This window comes from Lutzomyia longipalpis, chromosome 1 (genome assembly GCF_024334085.1).
Source record: "Lutzomyia longipalpis isolate SR_M1_2022 chromosome 1, ASM2433408v1".
In the NCBI taxonomy this organism is placed as follows: Eukaryota; Metazoa; Arthropoda; class Insecta; order Diptera; family Psychodidae; genus Lutzomyia; species Lutzomyia longipalpis.
In genome coordinates, this window is record NC_074707.1 from 22,640,042 (window position 1) to 22,658,890 (window position 18,849).

Consider the following 18,849-nt stretch of genomic DNA (forward strand, 5'->3'; position numbering starts at 1 on the left):
AAACTGCCTAACAAAACCAGGTGGAACACTCAATAAGATGGACTTCGTTGACAATCACTTAGCCTTTATTGAAAGGAAAAACCATTTCGGAATTGAAAAGTCCAGTATGTAGAGCGGTATGAAAATTATCAGTTGATTAGGTAAAAGTCCTATACCTAATCCTCTCTAGAATTATCTGACAAAAACCTGATTTCAAGACCAATTCTTTGAATATTTCCCTAGAATTTCCATCATATTAATGTGGAAAATCAAAGTAATAAAATTAGAAATGTGCCATGCCAATGAAAACTGCTTTGTACCGACAAAAAAAAACTATTTTGCTTCCTTTCTGTGCAAGACAAGATGCATTTAGTGGAATTAAAATATTTTCAGACACATACACGGTATGATAATTTAATATGTCATCAACACTTTGTGAAGCTATTTCCGGTGCCTATCAAGAATCTTCTGTTAGCAGGGAGGACATTTTGCCCGTAAGGTCTATTCTTCGTCTTCTCTGGAAAGCCTCAATTGGGCGATGGTATGGAGTGGAGAGGAAATAGACCCCAAGAGGGAATCCCATCGTCTTTCTGTTATATTCACAAAATCCATCTCCATTCTTTTATAACTTTCCTTTTTTCCACCACGTTACGCGGCAAATGATTTCTCCCTCTTTGTCCTATTTATTCATCTGAAATATCTAGCAAGTCGATTGATGGGGGATGGTGTGCAAAAGTTGTTCTAAGAACTACATGTCGGTTCTTTTGATAGAATTTTATTGATGTGGTGCTTCTTTTTGTCTGCTATATTGAGGGTTCAAATTGATTGTTAATACGGATAAGCAAAATATGTTGCAAAACGATTTTCGAGGTGTTTCAACGAAAATTACTTTTGCCATTGATTCATACCATTGGTATGCTTCATGATAAAATTTCAACATTCATGCAGTCTTTGGTCACTCTCTTCTTTCCTCTTTTACACAAAATATTGTCCAATAATTAGATGAAGAAAACCGATGAAAAGTTTATTATCTTAAAAAGATAATTTTGTAACAAAATGGATTGCAATGGAAAAGACTCATTAATTAATGAGCATTTTTTTAGCATAATGATTGAAGAAATGGAGAAATAAAGGAGGAGGTAAAGAGTTTCGCCATTAGGGAATATTTTTTGCATAAAAATCATTCTCACGGGATAAGCACCACATAAACCACAGTCTCTTTCATACTGATCTTAATGTTGGAGAGGGGAGCATTCTTGGCTATTGGGATTTCGCGATTTAAAAGGAATATTGCGATAAAGTGAAAATCGCAATATTGGCCCCATTTTCCAATTCTACGAACACAACATTTTATGTACAATCTTATTCTTTTTTTGCCAACGGATGAATGTGGGAATGTGGGATGGGGGTGGATACAAGAAAAGTGCGAGGTGAGTGGAGTGAATTTATAGCGTCGACCACTTATCGAAATTGTTGTCTCAACCATTTTCTTACTCTCAACCACCAGCCACTTCCATCATCAAGTCGAGGCATCATTGTGGGTATATAGAAGGCCAGCAAAGCATCCCTCATTGAATAAGTAATTTTGTATCGCTTTCCCTTTGCGTCTTACGAAGTGAGAAGTGATGTCGTGGTTGGGCGGCAAGAGCGAGATTTCGCACCAAATTCATCTCAATGCCACCCCTTCCCATCTCACAATCTTCCCCCCATCTCTGTGGAAGGGTAACTTTAGTAGTCATGTTTTATTAAACACTATCCATCCTCCCCTGATCTTCTGCCCAGTGACTTCTTACCCCTGTAACACAGAGTGCGGTCAGAGAAAAATTTCCACCCTCGTGACTTTTGCGTTTCCACACCTTGTTTTATCCATCCCACCCATTGTCTTTCAGCAAAACTCCTTTTCTGAATTAAACTGCTAACCAGGGTCGAAATTATGATGTGCTATATCCCTATTGAAAAAAAATCTTCAATACCCCGCAATTAATTCTAACTGCCATACGGATTTTCTTATTTTAATCAATTCTGGGGAGGATTTTTACGCGCGCTCCCATTTAATCGGTTGTCGCGGTCTTTCAAAAGAAATCCCCTCAATCCGCCGCTGGAATGTTATCTTGCCTCATTATTCAGCCACTTTCACTCGAATCTTTCCCAACATTTCCTATAATGCTTCGTTTATGGAAAGAAAGGAAGAACGTTCACTTCCCGTAAGTTCATGCGATTGCACACCATAAAAGGAAAATTCTTGACTTCTTTTTCTTTTTTGCTATTATTCACATTTAGAATTTCTTTATATAAAATAAAATTGGATAAAATCTTAAAACTTTAATTAATTTTTTTGTATAAGTTTTTTAAGATAAAATTCTTTGTTGCAAAATTTTTTTGAAAACAAAGGTGTTTATTCATCTCTGTATGGAAAAAGCTTCTCGTTCAAGGAAACAATTGTGACGTCTTTTTTACCGATTCCAGCAAATAATGGGAAGTCTTTTAGCGTTTAGTTTTTTTATTCTGTATAAGATTACGCGTATTCTAATTTTTTTCTCGACTAAGGGTTTTTTTGTACAAATACGAATAAACTCCTTTGTAGATTTTTTATCTATCTAAGGCATAAAAGTTTAAGTACCTATACGACTTTCGTATGATTCAATTATTATTGGGAAATCGTGGTTCCGAAGCTTCTGAAGCATTTGCAAATAGTGGTAGTTAAAGGAATAAATAAATAAAATAAAATAAATTATTTTCTTATAATATTTCTTGGGCATATATGGATCATTTTGAATATTAGTAATGTGTTAAAGATTTCCAAATGAATGTAATAATCCCCATAAATATTTTATTATCCTTTCATGAATTATGATCCATCAATTTTATGTGAAGAGGAGAAACTTTTTTTTTGGTTTCCATAATTTATTGAATTAGATTTTATTAAGTCCGAGATTTAGTTTTTGTAGAAGAGTTAAAATTTAAAGAAAAATATTTTCTTGAAAAAAATATATAAAATTTTACATTTTATCACAGGAAAGGCTATTTTAGTAGGTACACACAGTGCAATATGAGTGGTGCACAAAAAATCGATTCAGCATTTCCACGACTATCACTTTAGGTGAAATCCTGCCATGCCCTATATAGGAAGTATGAAATTAAGGTACATAGCGGACAGACCCCTTCTGGACTGTGAGATGCTATCGCTACCACAGGGGATGGGTGATGAAGTGAGGAGAAGTATTAATAAACGTGGAGGAGAAGTTTATACACAAAATTCATTCTAGTATTCGTTTAACAGTTCATATACATTTAATATTTGTTGTCTCTCCGTCCTCTGCGTATAATTATAGTATATAAAATGCACAGGGAAGATGAGTGAGAAAGAGAAAACTGTGAGGATACACCAGGAGAAAGTGTAAGCTAATTTCGTCCTAGAATTGCTAGCTAATGGACGTGCAATTATCAAGGCAATCTCGTTTCTTAAACGGCAATAAATTGAATTACCAATCGCAATTAGTTCCAATTCGTCACAAGTTTGCCCTTTCCCATCATACCACTTTTCATGTGACTGGGTGACACCGTCGGCCTCATTGGGACTCCACACATTTAGTCGTCTAGCTTCAGTGGAAATTTTATAATGTATTACTCTTTTAATTCCTTCTTCAAATGAAACTCGTAAATTTCACTTTTAACACATTTTTAATTTATTTTCCTTTTTCAACAATTTTAATTTTCACTTTTCATATTTAATCACTAAATGACAAATTTATTCGGGCATTGAGGGGACGGCACAAAACCCTGGTCTTTTCTGGCTCTTTGGCCTCTCAGCTGCTGCCACTGCTGCTGGTGTTGTTCTGGTGTTGCGGTTGGGCACATACTGCTTGATCTCTGCAAAGGCAGAAGAAATGCCCACGGGGCAATTAATATAATATTCCCATTTCGACCGTCCGCTCTGCATTTGGGGGAATTATTTAAAAATTTTCTGCGCGGATTTTTTCAAACGTTACATCCCCCCGTACTTGGGAAAAAGAAAAACAAAAAAAAAGAAAAATGGCTTCACGTGGCCCGGAAATTTCCCTCCTTTCTTAAAAATAAGACTCTAAATTATCATTTTAACTCTACAACCACCAAAATTCTTATCGTCCTCAATCTACCCCCTTGATCCGTCGCTTATTTTCCTTTTCTCCCCCAATCCACCATTATCTCCTGCGGATACGCAATTTTCATCGCTGTGCTGATGATAGGAGGATGTTTGTGTGTATGGGGAATTGAGAGCACATTGTTGAGTATAGTATTCTTTGAGCTTTTTTCGGTGGGTTCCACCTCGGATTCCTTGAGTTAGCGGACGGAGTATTGTAGCCATGGGGTCATCTTTCTCCTACTTGGTTCACCAAGGGACGAGATACCCGTCCAGGGTCGTTGGCGCGTCCTTAGGGGACAAGCGCTTGGAGAGCGGGCAAGCTACCTGCCCTTAGGGTTGTTGGGAAGACCCTCTAAGGTCCTCCTTGATGACTCGGATTCCCAAGTATTTAAAATCATCGCCCATGCTTTTATTTCACTCCCACGCTTTTTCGTTGAATACTGGGTGGGCTTTCACCTAATTAACTCAAATTTGAATCGTTCTCGTGCTTTCGGTGGGTTTTTGTCTCGACGTTTGCTGCAAATGGGTACGAGGTTGGGTATCAGCGATTAGAATTGCGCATTCGTAGGAAACATAAAGGCACTGTTCTCATGAACTGGGCTAACCCTTAGGCCCATTTGTTTCAACACTTTCGCATCAATTCCTCTACCAGACATCTTCATCCCTCAAGATTTTCATAAATTACGATGCTTCTGTGGTGGCCACCCACATCAACAAAATTAACTTCAATCTTCTCCCATTTTAATCGAGCAAAAGGCCGACGAATCTGGGCAAGCAAAACTTTAATTCTCCCTGCTGGAGATTCCCAGATGCACTACTCAGGAATGAAAATCTCTGAATTCATCTTCAGATTTCCCTGGAATTCGATTCTTTAATTTTTACCCTTTTTTTTTTTGCGACGATTAGAAATTTGAGGCACGATAGAATTACTTAAAATTAAAAGCTTACAATTAACAAAACAATACTCAGAGTCTTAATCCGGCTTAATGTCCTTCTTGTGAAATCTCCCAATCTTATTATTACTCAAATCGCGCAGTTCATATGTATCCCCATGAACTGAAACCACTTCAGATTTCACCCAACGGAAAAATTTATGCTGGACTCCTTTTACCGCATCGGAAGGAAGAAAATTTCTACGCCAAACTATGTCGCCTACGGAAAATTGCTGGTCGCGGGTACGCAAGTTATATCTACGCGCTGAATCATCATGCGCTTTACGTAAGCGGGAACCCACAACATTCCGAGCGGATTTTAGCTTTTCCATTCGCGTTGCGAAGTCTTCTGGAGGATTAGCATCAATTATCTCATATTCATCGCCGTTGGTTACCATGTTCTGGCCAAAATTGAGATAATAAGGGGAAAATTTCGCAGTATCATGGACAGAAGAATTCATTGCTGCTTGTATCTCATGTAGATGCTCTGCCCATTCCTTGTGTTCGCGCTGGATAAACGCTCGTATGGTGGAAATTATGGTTCGGTTGGCCCGTTCAGTGGGATTTGCTTGGGGGTGGTAGTAAGGAGTCTTATAGTGCGCGACATGATGATTCATTAGAAAATTTTTAAACTCCCTTGATTCGAATTGTACTCCGTTATCTGTTAATATGCAGCGCGGATATCCGTACACATTAAAGACATGATCATTGAGCACACGAATTAGTGCTGGGGTCTTTGCATTTCTCAGGGGGAACAATAGAACAAATTTTGTACATTTGTCCATAAGGACTAAAATATTGTTGTACCCATGGGAAGATCGGACCAGTGAACCAATATAGTCAGCACTAAGGAACTCCCAGGGTCTTTTAGCTTCAATATATTTCCCCATTGAGGGTGCAAGGGCAGCATTAGGAGCTTTGGAACCTTTACATACATCGCACTTTCTCAACCACTTCTTGACATCCTGTCGCATTTTGGGCCAATAACAAAACTCAGTGAGTCTGCTAAAGGTTTTGAAAAACCCAAAATGTCCTGCAACAGGTTCATCATGATATTTTTTCAACAAATCTTCACGATCTTCTTTTGGCACAACCAATTTCCATTTATGTTCGATCCCTCCTGTAGGATTTTTCACGCGGCAATTCTTGTACAATTTCCCATTTTCAACGCGATATTCAGGGTGTTTCGCAGGATTAGTCGACCCTTTTGTGAAAAGAGAGGAGTACCATTTGTCTTGCAATTGTACAACCGAATTCGCATCAAAACAACGGGAGAGAGCATCGGGGACAACATTTTCTCGGCCGGGTCTATGGGAAACTTCAAAATCATACCCTTGAAGTTTAAGGATCCATCTTGCCAAACGACCTTTAGCATCCTTCAACTTTAACAACCATATCAAAGCTGAATGATCGGTCTCCAAGTGGAACTTAGCCCCAACGAGATATTGTTTAAATTTTTCAATACTATATATTACCCCAAGTAACTCTTTTTCTGTTGTTGTGTAATTGGACTCAGCAGCGGTAAACTTTCGGGACATATACGCGATGACCTTTTCTTCATCTCCTTCTCCCTGCACAAGGATTCCTCCACAACCGAAATCGCTTGCATCGGTTTTCACACGAAAGGGAATATTGTAATTGGGTGTCGCTAAAATAGGAGCGGACGCAAGTAAATTTTTCAATTTTACGAAGGCCTCATCAGCTTCTTGGGTCCAATTAAGGGTCGTAGGCTTTCCTTTCAATAAGTCCGTCATGGGTGCAATTTCTACAGCGAAATTCGGGATGAACTTACGGTACCAGGATAACATGCCTACAATTTGTCTTAACCCCTTAACATTGGTGGGACTTGGTAAATCTAAAATTGCATCAACTTTTTGGGTATTAGTGGACACTCCCTTCGAAGACAAATCATACCCTAAATAGGTCAATTTTCCTACACAGAATTTTGATTTTGCTAAATTAACGGTCAAATTCGCCTCCCTAAGTCTTCTTGCGACTTCCTTGAGCATTTTTATGTGGCTTTCGAAATCATCCGTCACAACAAGGATATCATCTAGATAATGATACACCTTATTCTCCAAATCATGTCCTAAAACCTCAGACATCAGCCTTGCCATGGTCATCGGTGAATTCACGAGACCAAATGGGGTACGCTGAAAACAATACAGCTTTCTCCCAGGTAGGGCAAATGCTGTCTTCGACTGTGATTCAGGGGCTAAAGGGATTTGAAAGAATGCTTCGGAAAGGTCAATGGAAGAAAGGAATTTGGTACCTGTGAGCTGTGATAGGATAGATTCAATATGGGGAAGAGGAAAGGTGTCTCGAACGGTTACAGCATTAAGTTTTCGAGCATCCAGGCAAAACCTGATTTTACCATCCTTTTTCGTCCTGGTTGTAACAGGGTTCAACCAAGGGGTTGGCTCACATTCGCGTAGTACTCCTAATTTTAAGAGCCTATCTAACTCATCATCCACTTTACCCATTAAATGAGTTGGGATGGGGTAACACCTTTCTTGAACAGGACGATGATCGCCTGTGTCAATTGTGTGTGTTATCTTTGGAGTACACCCGAAATGAGTTGCGGTTGTGACCGGAAATGCCTTAATTGCCTCATCTAAGGACAATTTCTCTTCATCAGACAATTGGATGATATCACTCGAGCCTTGAATTTCACTAACATGCTGTGGTTTCATCATTTGTAACCCAAAAGCAGACCAAAAATTCATTCCAAGGATCAATGGAGATGCAATATTAGGGACCAATAAGACCGAAAGAAGATGATTCTCATTGTTATATTGGAATGGAACATCTACTAATTCTTCACATTGGTGCATCGCACCATCAGCCGTTCTTACAAAAATCTCTGATGTATTAGCACGAATTGTTAAACTTAAATCACTAAGGATCTCCCCCGACCCAGCCCCAAAGCATGTCTGTGAGCATCCTGTATCCATCAAAGCAGTTATTTCTCGGTCAAATACTTTCACTGTAAGGAAAGGACGAGGATCTCCTTCATAAGGAATTCCTTCAGAGGTGTCATTTACCTCCAAAACTGTGGGATTTAATTGCCTATTTTTAAGGACATTAGCATCTTGATTTTCAGAAAAATCAATCAACAACCCACCATCCCCCCTTACTGGACTAATTTCTTCAATATCAACCAATAATTGCTCGACAATATCATCATTAGGGTCTTCATTCACAGGATTTTCAACAAAAGGGGTGGGTAAAGAAGAAATCAAATTTTCACTTACCACACTAAAATTATCATCTAAAACCAACACCTGAGGGATTGTAGAAGTTGATGCAGCATCAGAAGAAATTGACCCTCTCAATTCTCCTCCTGCCCTTCCCCCGAACGACAGCAATTTGAGCAATCTCTCTTCGTTACGTTCTCAGCCCCACACCCATAGCATAAGATCTGGGCTCTTCGCGGCTGTGAACAATTTTCCACAGCGTGATTCCCCAAATAGCAGTTTACACAAAGGGAAGATCGACCAGAACCTTGTCGATTATTCTCCCTTGGCCGTACATTCTGAGAACGGGAATTGTTGCGAGAATTATTCTGAGGACGAGATTGTTGTGCAGAACGAGAAGGATTTCCTCCTTGGGCATTTGACGACGTTTGGACGGCATTGACCTTTTGTGTTTTAGGGCGATCCGATAGGGAAAGAAGAAGATTTTGTTCGATCCTATGCAGGGCATACTCAAGGTCTTCCAAGGTAAAGAAGTCACGGTAGAGGAGGGGGTCGCGATATTGTGGAATTAAATTTCTTCTCACAAGTTGAATTTGCGTAGCTTCATCCAATGCCAATTCTAATTCCTTAAATAAGGCTCTCATGGCACTGAGATACACTCCCACTCTTTCACCTTCCTTTTGTTTCCTTTCCTCAATTTTCCTTCTAATCGTTAGGTCGCAATCCGTCCTTCCAAACGTGAATTTCAATGCATACGAAAATTCTCTCCACGTTAAAAATATTTCACTTGATCGGTACCATTCGAGGGCGTCTCCCGTGAGGCATAAATGGAGCGAAGAAAGTACTGATTCCACCCGCACACCTTGAAGCGAGGCCATCCTTTCCATTTCGCGGATAAAGGCTTGAACTCTCATTCCTTTACCATCACCGGAAAATTTAATCCCCCATTCTTTCACAGGAATTGGTTTATAATCCCCTCGTGGATAATTCACTTGTCTCGCATTTGCATGATCACGGAAACCCTCATTAACACCCCCCGAACCGTGCTCAATCCCAGGCTGAAATTGTTCAGGAATATCCTGAATAGATCTCAAAGGACGTTGCTCATTGCAATTCCCACCATCCCTCACTTCATTTGGATTAGGATGTGTTTGCCGGGATCCCACACTGTCGATGTGTAACTTAATTTCCCTGATTGCATTTGATAAATTGTACAAGCTCTCCTCGAATTGATCCAATCTTGCTGACACAATCGCATTCTGCGCTTCCGCTTGACTTTGCTCCCCCCGTCCCACACGGGATTGAGCTCTACCCCCCGAAGAAGTTCCTTCTCCATAAGGATTTTCATTTGCCTCCACTGGTACACCTCTACCGCGGCCAATGTTTATTGTTTGGTTCAGAACGCCCATTAATTGCACATCGTCCTGACTTTCCTCTAACGGATCGTGCCGAATGATATCAGAGGACTCCGACCGGGTTGGAACACCTGCTTGTGGCATCTCCTTCGGATTTTTCTTTTGTGGGGATCTCACGGTTGCCATTCTTGTACTTGGAGAAAATTCGCACGAATTCTGCAAAAACCAATGCACCAAATTTTATTACTTTCCACACACCGCAGATAGATTTAAAAAAAATATATATTTTACACTATGGATGTTTGCACTTTTCCCTTGTGAGTGACTATTCTCTTCCCTTCCTTCAGGTAAAAATCAGTTTTATGATCCACCAAACTGTGTAAGATCACAATATCTCCACACTACACTTTAACACAATTTTTCCCTTTTGCAACTTCACCCAGTCGCATTGAATCTCCCCATACAATATCCCCCCCGCACTGGCCCAACAGAATCACAAAATTATCTCACACAAATGCTTCACTGCGATCATCCACAGATTGAAACAACGTGATCCCGCCAAAACACAGTACACTGGAGAAAATGAGAGAGTGCGATGTATGATTAAAGCGCAAGTTTGGGTGTATATATGTGCGCTTGGAGACAATACCTTGGGGATTTACGGGATTTTGAGCCACCAAAATCAACCTCGTGGGCCAAAATTTGCGCACCACGTTTTCACCAAATTTGGCGATTTTGAGAGGAATTTACAAAGACAATCCACAGAACATGAAACATATATCGCGTTTTGCCCGCCTTTTTCTGAGTATTAATTATTTTCCACAAAGCGCATATGCTTTGTACTCAGAAAAAGCACACCAAATTATTAATATTATCACCAGATTAACCAGATTTTCAATGATCTATTTCCACACTTAAGCACCGAAAAATTTGCATTCATTAAGTTTTTGTTACAAAAAATATTTTTGGAAAAATCACAGATATATCTCACACTGCACAGAGAAAATCATGCACAGGGAAAAAACCATTTTCACAATAATATCAATGATTATTCACTTTAAAACCACACTTGAAATATTTCATGTGGCACACCTCGTGTCACAACGAATTAATATATTTCATTCACTTTTCCGAAGAAAATTTTTGAAAATTTGCACACTGCAAATCTCACTGAGAAAACCACTTCACCTGAGAAAAGAAAAATTCCAAACTTTCACCCAATTTTCCACACAATTTTCACGGAACTCACACGTTCATTTGTGCGTAGAAAATTATTTCGGGGAAATTCACACTGTGCAACAAGATATTTTTGGAAAAAAAAAATTCACAAATCACTACTGCACTTGGAAAGCTCCTTCACAGGGAAAACTCAGTTTTCTTTCAATTTTCACAGAACTTCGGATCAGTTTTTTCTTGTGGGTTCAGAGTTTATCAGTTGGGCGCCATTTATTACTCTTTTAATTCCTTCTTCAAATGAAACTCGTAAATTTCACTTTTAACACATTTTTAATTTATTTTCCTTTTTCAACAATTTTAATTTTCACTTTTCATATTTAATCACTAAATGACAAATTTATTCGGGCATTGAGGGGACGGCACAAAACCCTGGTCTTTTCTGGCTCTTTGGCCTCTCAGCTGCTGCCACTGCTGCTGGTGTTGTTCTGGTGTTGCGGTTGGGCACATACTGCTTGATCTCTGCAAAGGCAGAAGAAATGCCCACGGGGCAATTAATATAATATTCCCATTTCGACCGTCCGCTCTGCATTTGGGGGAATTATTTAAAAATTTTCTGCGCGGATTTTTTCAAACGTTACAAATGCAATTAGATATGCAGACACTGAGACGATACGTCCCTCAAAATTGAGCTGAACATGACATACATACTGGCTGGTGGGGCTTTTGATATGCAATCAATCTCTCTCTCACTTGCAGTTCCCATCATACCGGAATTCCTATATGACATCCGACACCCGGACGCACCTCTGGCTAGCCTGCCGAAGTTACCACCACCCACAACACCAGTACCACCATGTGGACAGACGACGACACCCTGGGACGGTATTCAGGAGACTACACCCGGCTTTGACAATGCCAGCTTCTATGCGGAGCTTGAGGAAAGACACAAAGAGCTTGTCGGAGAAACCGTTGAGGTGGGCCTAATGTTCGCATCGAAAGCCTTCGTACAGCTTCTTGCAAATCCCTTTGTTGGACCACTCACACACAAGTAAAGATTTACTATTTTTATGGTTTCTTATGCTATATAAATTGGCATTTGAATAATTAAAATTCTAAGGAGCATTGCAAATAAACTCCTTTGCATATTTCTTAAAATTTTTATATTTACTGTATTTACTCATACTCAATTTATCAAAGATTTTTTTTCTAACTCCACAGAATAGGCTACAGTATACCAATGTTTGCAGGATTTGTGATTATGTTCATTTCTACAATAAGTAAGTAAATAAGTCAGCATTAGAAGTAATATAACACTATAAAACTTTAACTTTACTTTACCACTCAATTTAGTTTTCGCCTTTGGACGATCGTACAGTGTTTTATTTCTTGCCCGAGCCCTCCAAGGTATCGGTTCATCGTGCTCCTCAGTATCAGGCATGGGTATGCTGGCGGAAAGATATACGAATGACAAGGAACGTGGAAATGCCATGGGAATAGCCCTAGGTGGTTTAGCATTGGGCGTTCTCATTGGTCCACCATTTGGTGGAGTGATGTATGAGTTTGTCGGAAAATCTGCGCCCTTTATCATTTTAGCAGCCCTTGCCCTTGGAGACGGTGTCCTTCAGCTTCTTATGCTACAGCCCTCGATTGTTCTCACGGAATCTGATCCACCTTCCCTCAAAGCACTCGTATGCGATCCCTACATTATCATTGCAGCTGGCGCTATTACATTCGCCAACATGGGTATCGCAATGCTGGAACCATCCCTGCCCATCTGGATGATGGATAATATGGGTGCGAGTAAATGGGAGCAAGGAGTCACATTCTTACCAGCTTCTATTAGTTATTTAATTGGGACAAATGTATTTGGCCCATTAGGGCACAAAATTGGAAGATGGCGAGCAGCACTTCTTGGGCTTATGATCATTGGACTCTGTCTCCTCTGTGTGAGTATTTTTTTATTTAGTCCTTAAAGCTTTTTTTCCATGAGTCATTTATGTTTTTTTTTATTTATTTATTTTTTATAAAAGGTTCCCATGGCCACATCCATCAACCATTTGATCCTGCCAAATGCCGGCTTGGGCTTTGCAATTGGAATGGTGGACTCCTGCATGATGCCCGAATTGGGCTATCTTGTGGACATCCGGCATTCAGCTGTCTACGGAAGTGTCTATGCCCTAGGTGATGTGGCTTTCTGTGTAGGATTCGCCGTTGGCCCTGCCCTCAGGTACATTTTTTTTTATCTGTAAATGCTTATTCCCTTATTAGAAGTATTTTCTCAATTAACTGAGAATTCACAAAATGCAACTTGTTGTACAACAAGATCATCCTCCTTTATTTTCTCACAAAATTAATTTTCTCCTTAATTTAATTGAAGCTTCTATAAGTGGAAATCAATGATCTCATTGCAGTGGTACTCTGGTTAACACAATTGGTTTCGAGTGGATGCTGGTCGGGATGGCAGTAATTTGCTTCGCGTACGCGCCGTTGCTCACATTCCTGCGAGCTCCGCCGACGCGAGAAGAAAAGAAGGTAGGAATTGATAATCCTGGCGTTGTCTCAGACAGTGGAACGACTGGGGGTTCAGATGGCATCGTTGTGGTGGCAAGTGCCCCTCCGGGGGCCGCCATCGAGAATGCCGTGACCAAACTGTAGACTGTGCTTCGTTCTCTGTGGATTGCGCTGATTAAGGAGTCCATCGCTGTGTTCTATCCAATTGTCTTCTTTTCGCCTCCACATCTCCCTCTTCCAAACACATTTTTCCTCAAAATCATTCGAAAAAAATCCCATCACATTCTCTGTATAGTTAAATGTTTTTTTTTCAATTTCTTTAGCATCTAATCAATGTTTAAAATAGATGTTCTTTTTGAATGCTTTCTTTGTAATATTCTTTAATATGATTTATGATGTATTATTGTTGTTAAGATTTGCAAGGAATGTGTACAGAGTGTAAAGTGATGATGTCCTAGGTAGAGAGATATACTAAAATGATATAATTTTAAAAGAAATATTTCATGAAATGCATGACATAATATTAAGTTCGTACAGTAATACGTTGCAATTTTCTTTATCATTAAACAACAATTTGTTGTCTGCTTTTTGTAAATATTTTTCTCATAATTGCAGTCTTTATATAAGTAAAAGTTTAAGTTATTATCAAAAATAAAATATAGTAAATCAAACCGATAAGTTATAGATAGGACTACAAATCGCCCATTATTGGAGTTTTCTGTGAATAATAAGTGAAATCTGTATATTCTTTTATCTTTCTCTTTTAAACGATAAGCTTCCATGGCCTTTCGACAAATATATTTTACCAAAAATGTCATGAAATATTTCTAAAGTAGGTATTGAGAATTTGTTTTGGGTGCTATACTGAATTGAATAATTTCTTTTCAACAGAAATGATTTCTAAACAAGAAAACTTTTCAACTTGGAAATAAGTTTAATAAATAATTATTTCGGCAATTTTTTAACACTAAATGAACAATGAATGTTCCATTAAATATTGCATAAAACGATATTTTTCAAGGATTTTGTACTTAAATCCATTTCATTCAATCACAAAATATTTAATAGCAGAAAGTTATGTTAAATTTTCTTTGAATTTAAAAAGGAGGTTATTCATTTTCGACAATTAATTTTTTTTCTTTTATAGCACCCAAAAACTCAAAATAAATATCTTCATCACTAGTCCTAGGAAAAACAAACTTGCTTTATATGTTTACTGTTTGCATCAGAATGTTATGTCTTTTTTTTTTGTATAGTCGTTAAGATGAAAATGAATTAAAGTGATATAAAAAGAAAATTATTTTATTTTGCTTTTGTGCATTTTTATTTTACGTTTGCTTCTACGAGTTTTTTTGTTTTTGGACGGACAATTAATCAGACGTTGGAACTTTCAGTCAGACCCTCAAAAACTTCAACAAGAATGAAAAAAAAATTCTAACATGGTTTGTATCTAATTATTATTTATACTGCAGTTACTAATCACGGGAGATCGTTCATCTGTGCGGTACGTAACGTACCAAAATGACGATGATGATGAATAGAACTTCAAGAATCACCAACATCTTTCTCCTCAAGACCAACAAAATTGCTATTTAATAAAATATAAATTGTATGCAGCACATGACCAAAAAAGAATTCGACCAAGATTAACACAGAACAATAACATTTTATTCACTTGTTGAACTCCGCACCCAAATTGATGTTTAAGGATGTTTTATTCCGACAGGAATACATTTTTTCTGGATAATTTACATAGGAGACAAATATATTTATATATACACTAATGTGAAAATGGTGAAAATCAATAAATAGAAAACAAATAGTGAAAGCATATAGAGATATTCTTATCTAACAAAAGAAAAACCTAAACCTGGTAAGCGCCTGCCGATTGTACTATGTATGCAAATATCAAACTTCAAGGTAAAATAACTTTCCTTTTTTTCCATAATATACTTGTGGCCTATTTAAGAAGCCAGCAAAATAAATAAAAATCTAGAAAATTTCCTTATTTAATAAAGAAAAATCTATATAATTCAAAAAACAAAATATTTAAATATTTACTCCCTGCATCTAAGCAAAGTCAATCATTTCGGGGGTAGAATAATCACTTTAGAGAACCTTTAAAAATGCTCTTTTTTGTTATAAAAAAATCTATACACAACAGATGCCCTAATAGAACATTCCTGCCTCAATCTCTTGTACTCCACAAGGGTAAGATTTTCATAAAATAGTGGATTAGGATTAATTTATCGTGGCAATTTGTTGCATCGACAACTCATTACTTTAACTCTCAAATGGTTCTTTTATCCCCGAAATGGCGCAATTTGTTGCTATGGACTTTTTTCCACAAAAAGGAAAGATATGTAGCGAAGAAAAGAAAAGTCAACCGACATGCCATAGCAATAAAATTTGCATTCAATTAGGAAGTATCTTAAAGAAGAAAAAACTTTCAAGAATCCACTATTTGAAAAAAATATTCTATATTTAATGTTGAAAAAAAAATCATGAAAAAAAGATTATCAAAAAAAGGAGCTTAAATGGAAAATGCCGTTGTATTGGATATGCTTTCTTGTAGATGTGTAAAGACAAAAAAAAAACAATGAAGTAATAAGAAAATGAAGAGAATCTGACCTTATATGGGAATTTTAAGAAAAAAAAATAACTAATACTAAAACAAAATAAATAAAAATTACATATAAATAACAAAAAAAGAGAGAAATACTCAATGTCTTGTTAAAATTTTAACATAAAGGAAATTCTGTGTAGAACTTGAGTAAGTAATATTGAATAAGAATTTAATTTAGTTAAAAAAAAATCATTTTTTGTTCGTGTTCTCACACGCAAATTGACTAATTTTAAATAGAAGGAATGGGAATTTGAATGGCTGCAAATTTTCATAAATTTCTCGAAATCGGGGCAAAAGAATAAAAGTTAATATTCAACAAAGAAAAATAAATAAAACAATGAATTTCGAGAAATTTTCTGTCTAAGATTACTCAATTTCAAAATGATGATAAAAAATGTCTTATTTCGAAGATTGCTCATCAACTCGAATGACTTCTTCAAAGGCCATCTAATACATATTTCACATAAAAAAATAACAAGAATATCTAAAAGATATTACTTTTGTGTAAAAAAAACTCATACTTAATATTGAAAGTGTTTTTGACCAAAAAAAATATTTAGATAAAAAAGATGATATATATTGCAATAGAACTCTAATCTTATATACAAATGTACGGGTTTTTTGGTAGACTTATTATGACATTGTCCTGATTCCAAAATATTATACAAAACTATTTTATTGAAAAATATTTATCTTACAAAAAAGTGGATAATACTTACAAATATTGTATACTCAATGTCTACAGAAAAAAATTGTTCTTAACTGTAAAAGTGAATATTTTGTGTTTTAGTGATATTTAAGAATAATATTCAAAAGAAAAAAAAAGAAAAACCTTTGTGAGCGAACTTTTTGGAAGGATATACTGCTACATATTAGGCTATCAAAAGGACACAATGTAAAACCCCCAGAACTTTAATATTGTTGTAAAGAAAATGATATACAAATGGGATTGAGCTCCAAATATGGCAAACTTATACACAAAAGAAGAAAAAAAAACTTTTAAAATATCTACAATACTAACTAATATTGCTTAAAGCCATTTTGCTGAAGTATCGCATTAATAGCTTTAATTTGTGTGTACTTATTGATAGTAGGATGATAAAATCAAAATGAAAAAAAAGAAAATAACAATATTAACGGCAACAATAACATACTAATAAACAATAAATGTTTTGAAAATTTATTTATTCTAATATTTATGTAGATGAGATAGAGAAAGAAAGTAAATGTAGATCAAACCAAAAAAAAGTGTATGATATGACGGTAATGTATTTATAGTAATAAATATATTTAATGAAAAATATTTGCTGAGAAAAATGTTCCCAAAACGATTGCAGAAGAGAGTTGCTAAGACATCGATTTAAAGTGTTACTAAATACCAAAACCAAAATAAGAATACATAAAAATCAGATATGTTTTGAATGCTTCATTATTATGTTGTTTATTCAACTTTTATTTGCTCACATAATTATGGTCATTGAGAATTGCTGACTCAATCAAAAAATGATGATGATTATATAACAACATAAATTGCGTTGTACAGAGGATCACAATCAAGCATAAATTTATCATATATAACTTTATTGAATCAAAAAAAATCCAAGAATGATTGTAAATTAATCAGGATTGAGGTCTAAAAAACCAAAAAAAATGAATGGCTAAACATATTTAAACAATGCATGACCAATTGATCTTATTCGTAAAATAAATGTTGCATCTAATTTTATAAAAGAACAGAGTAAAAAAAAATACTTTCCAATTTTTAATTTTATTATCATGAAAAAGGAATTTGGGACATTTCGTTCCGTCTTTATTGTGAACTAGACAATACAATTTATAATCAGAACCAAAACATTTTTAATTCATATTTAAAAAAAAACTAAATACATTTTTTGCTGAGAATGGAAAACATAACGTAAATTGAGAGTATAGAAAAAAACAGAGTTGATATTTATATTAGAAGCATAAACATAAGATTAACCCATAATACTTAATGCTCTTCTTGAGATTATTGCATTTAAATTTAAAACAAAAAATAGTAGTGAAAAATAGTTGCGAAAGATTTGAACATTTTGTTCATAAGTTAGGCTGGTTCGGGGTCAAAACAATGGAATTATTATTTAAGTGATGAAATGCAAGTTAAGAAGAAAAAAACAAATATCTATATAGCTCGAGTATTTAGTACGCTTATTAATAAAACTTGCAGTTATTGAAAAATTTTTCCAAAGAAATATTTGTTGAAATATTATATAAATGTGTGTTTAGCTAAATAGTACTGGCGAGGAAGAAAAAAAATCAAGTAAAGAGGAAAGTGAGGAAACCAGTAGATTGAATCTTAAAAGTAAATGTTTAGAAGCTTCTTAATGACTAAAGAAAAATAATAAAAATGCCAAAAAATAAAGCGTAGTGATGTTATAAAAAATATATATAGGATATTTGTCTATAAAGCAAAACTTACGAATATTAAAAAAAAAAACTAAGGATGATCAAATTAAAATCTTATGAATGAAATCTTCATACAAATCTTGACAAATTCAGTGTTTTCTGTGACCAAATCTAACGTTTCTAATATTCTAATAATAATAATAATAATAATAATAAATAGTAAACAATGTGAAAGTATATTCATATATTGTAATAGCAATGTGTATGTACAATTTTAAAGAGGAGCACAAATAAAGTTGTTGGTGAAAACGTAAAATTTACTTTTTTTTATTATTGATCTTTTTATGATCTTATGCCAATGAGTATATTTTTTTTCAATTTTCCTATTAAATTCTTTTTAAAAGCAAGCAAAAGAAATTCTTGTACCAATTTATAAGATCTTTGTTTCTATTAATTATTAATTGATTAATTTCTAAGCACGATTGAATTTAATCTAAATCCTTTTTTTACGAAGGACTCTTAAGAAGACCGTTGACCAACGAATTTTTTATAACAACTAAGAAAA

General features: G+C 35.9%; 1 protein-coding gene across 5 annotated transcripts in view; it reads left to right on the forward strand.

Moving 5' to 3' along the window:
• Window positions 1–18,600, forward strand: part of LOC129797153 (synaptic vesicular amine transporter) — a 32,051-nt gene extending 13,451 nt beyond the window's left edge. For 3 of the 5 annotated variants that reach the window (XM_055839487.1, XM_055839489.1, XM_055839488.1), the window contains 5 exons: window positions 11,519–11,810; window positions 11,981–12,039; window positions 12,113–12,708; window positions 12,793–12,989; window positions 13,174–14,570. In XM_055839487.1, the coding sequence (XP_055695462.1) occupies window positions 11,519–11,810; window positions 11,981–12,039; window positions 12,113–12,708; window positions 12,793–12,989; window positions 13,174–13,417 (1,388 nt within the window). In that variant the 3' untranslated portion in view covers window positions 13,418–14,570. Of the gene's footprint in view, window positions 1–11,518; window positions 11,811–11,980; window positions 12,040–12,112; window positions 12,709–12,792; window positions 12,990–13,173; window positions 14,571–14,745 lie in introns of those variants that run through there. The other 2 variants (XM_055839490.1, XM_055839491.1) reach the window with 1 other exon arrangement.
• Window positions 18,601–18,849: the final 249 nt, after the last annotated feature.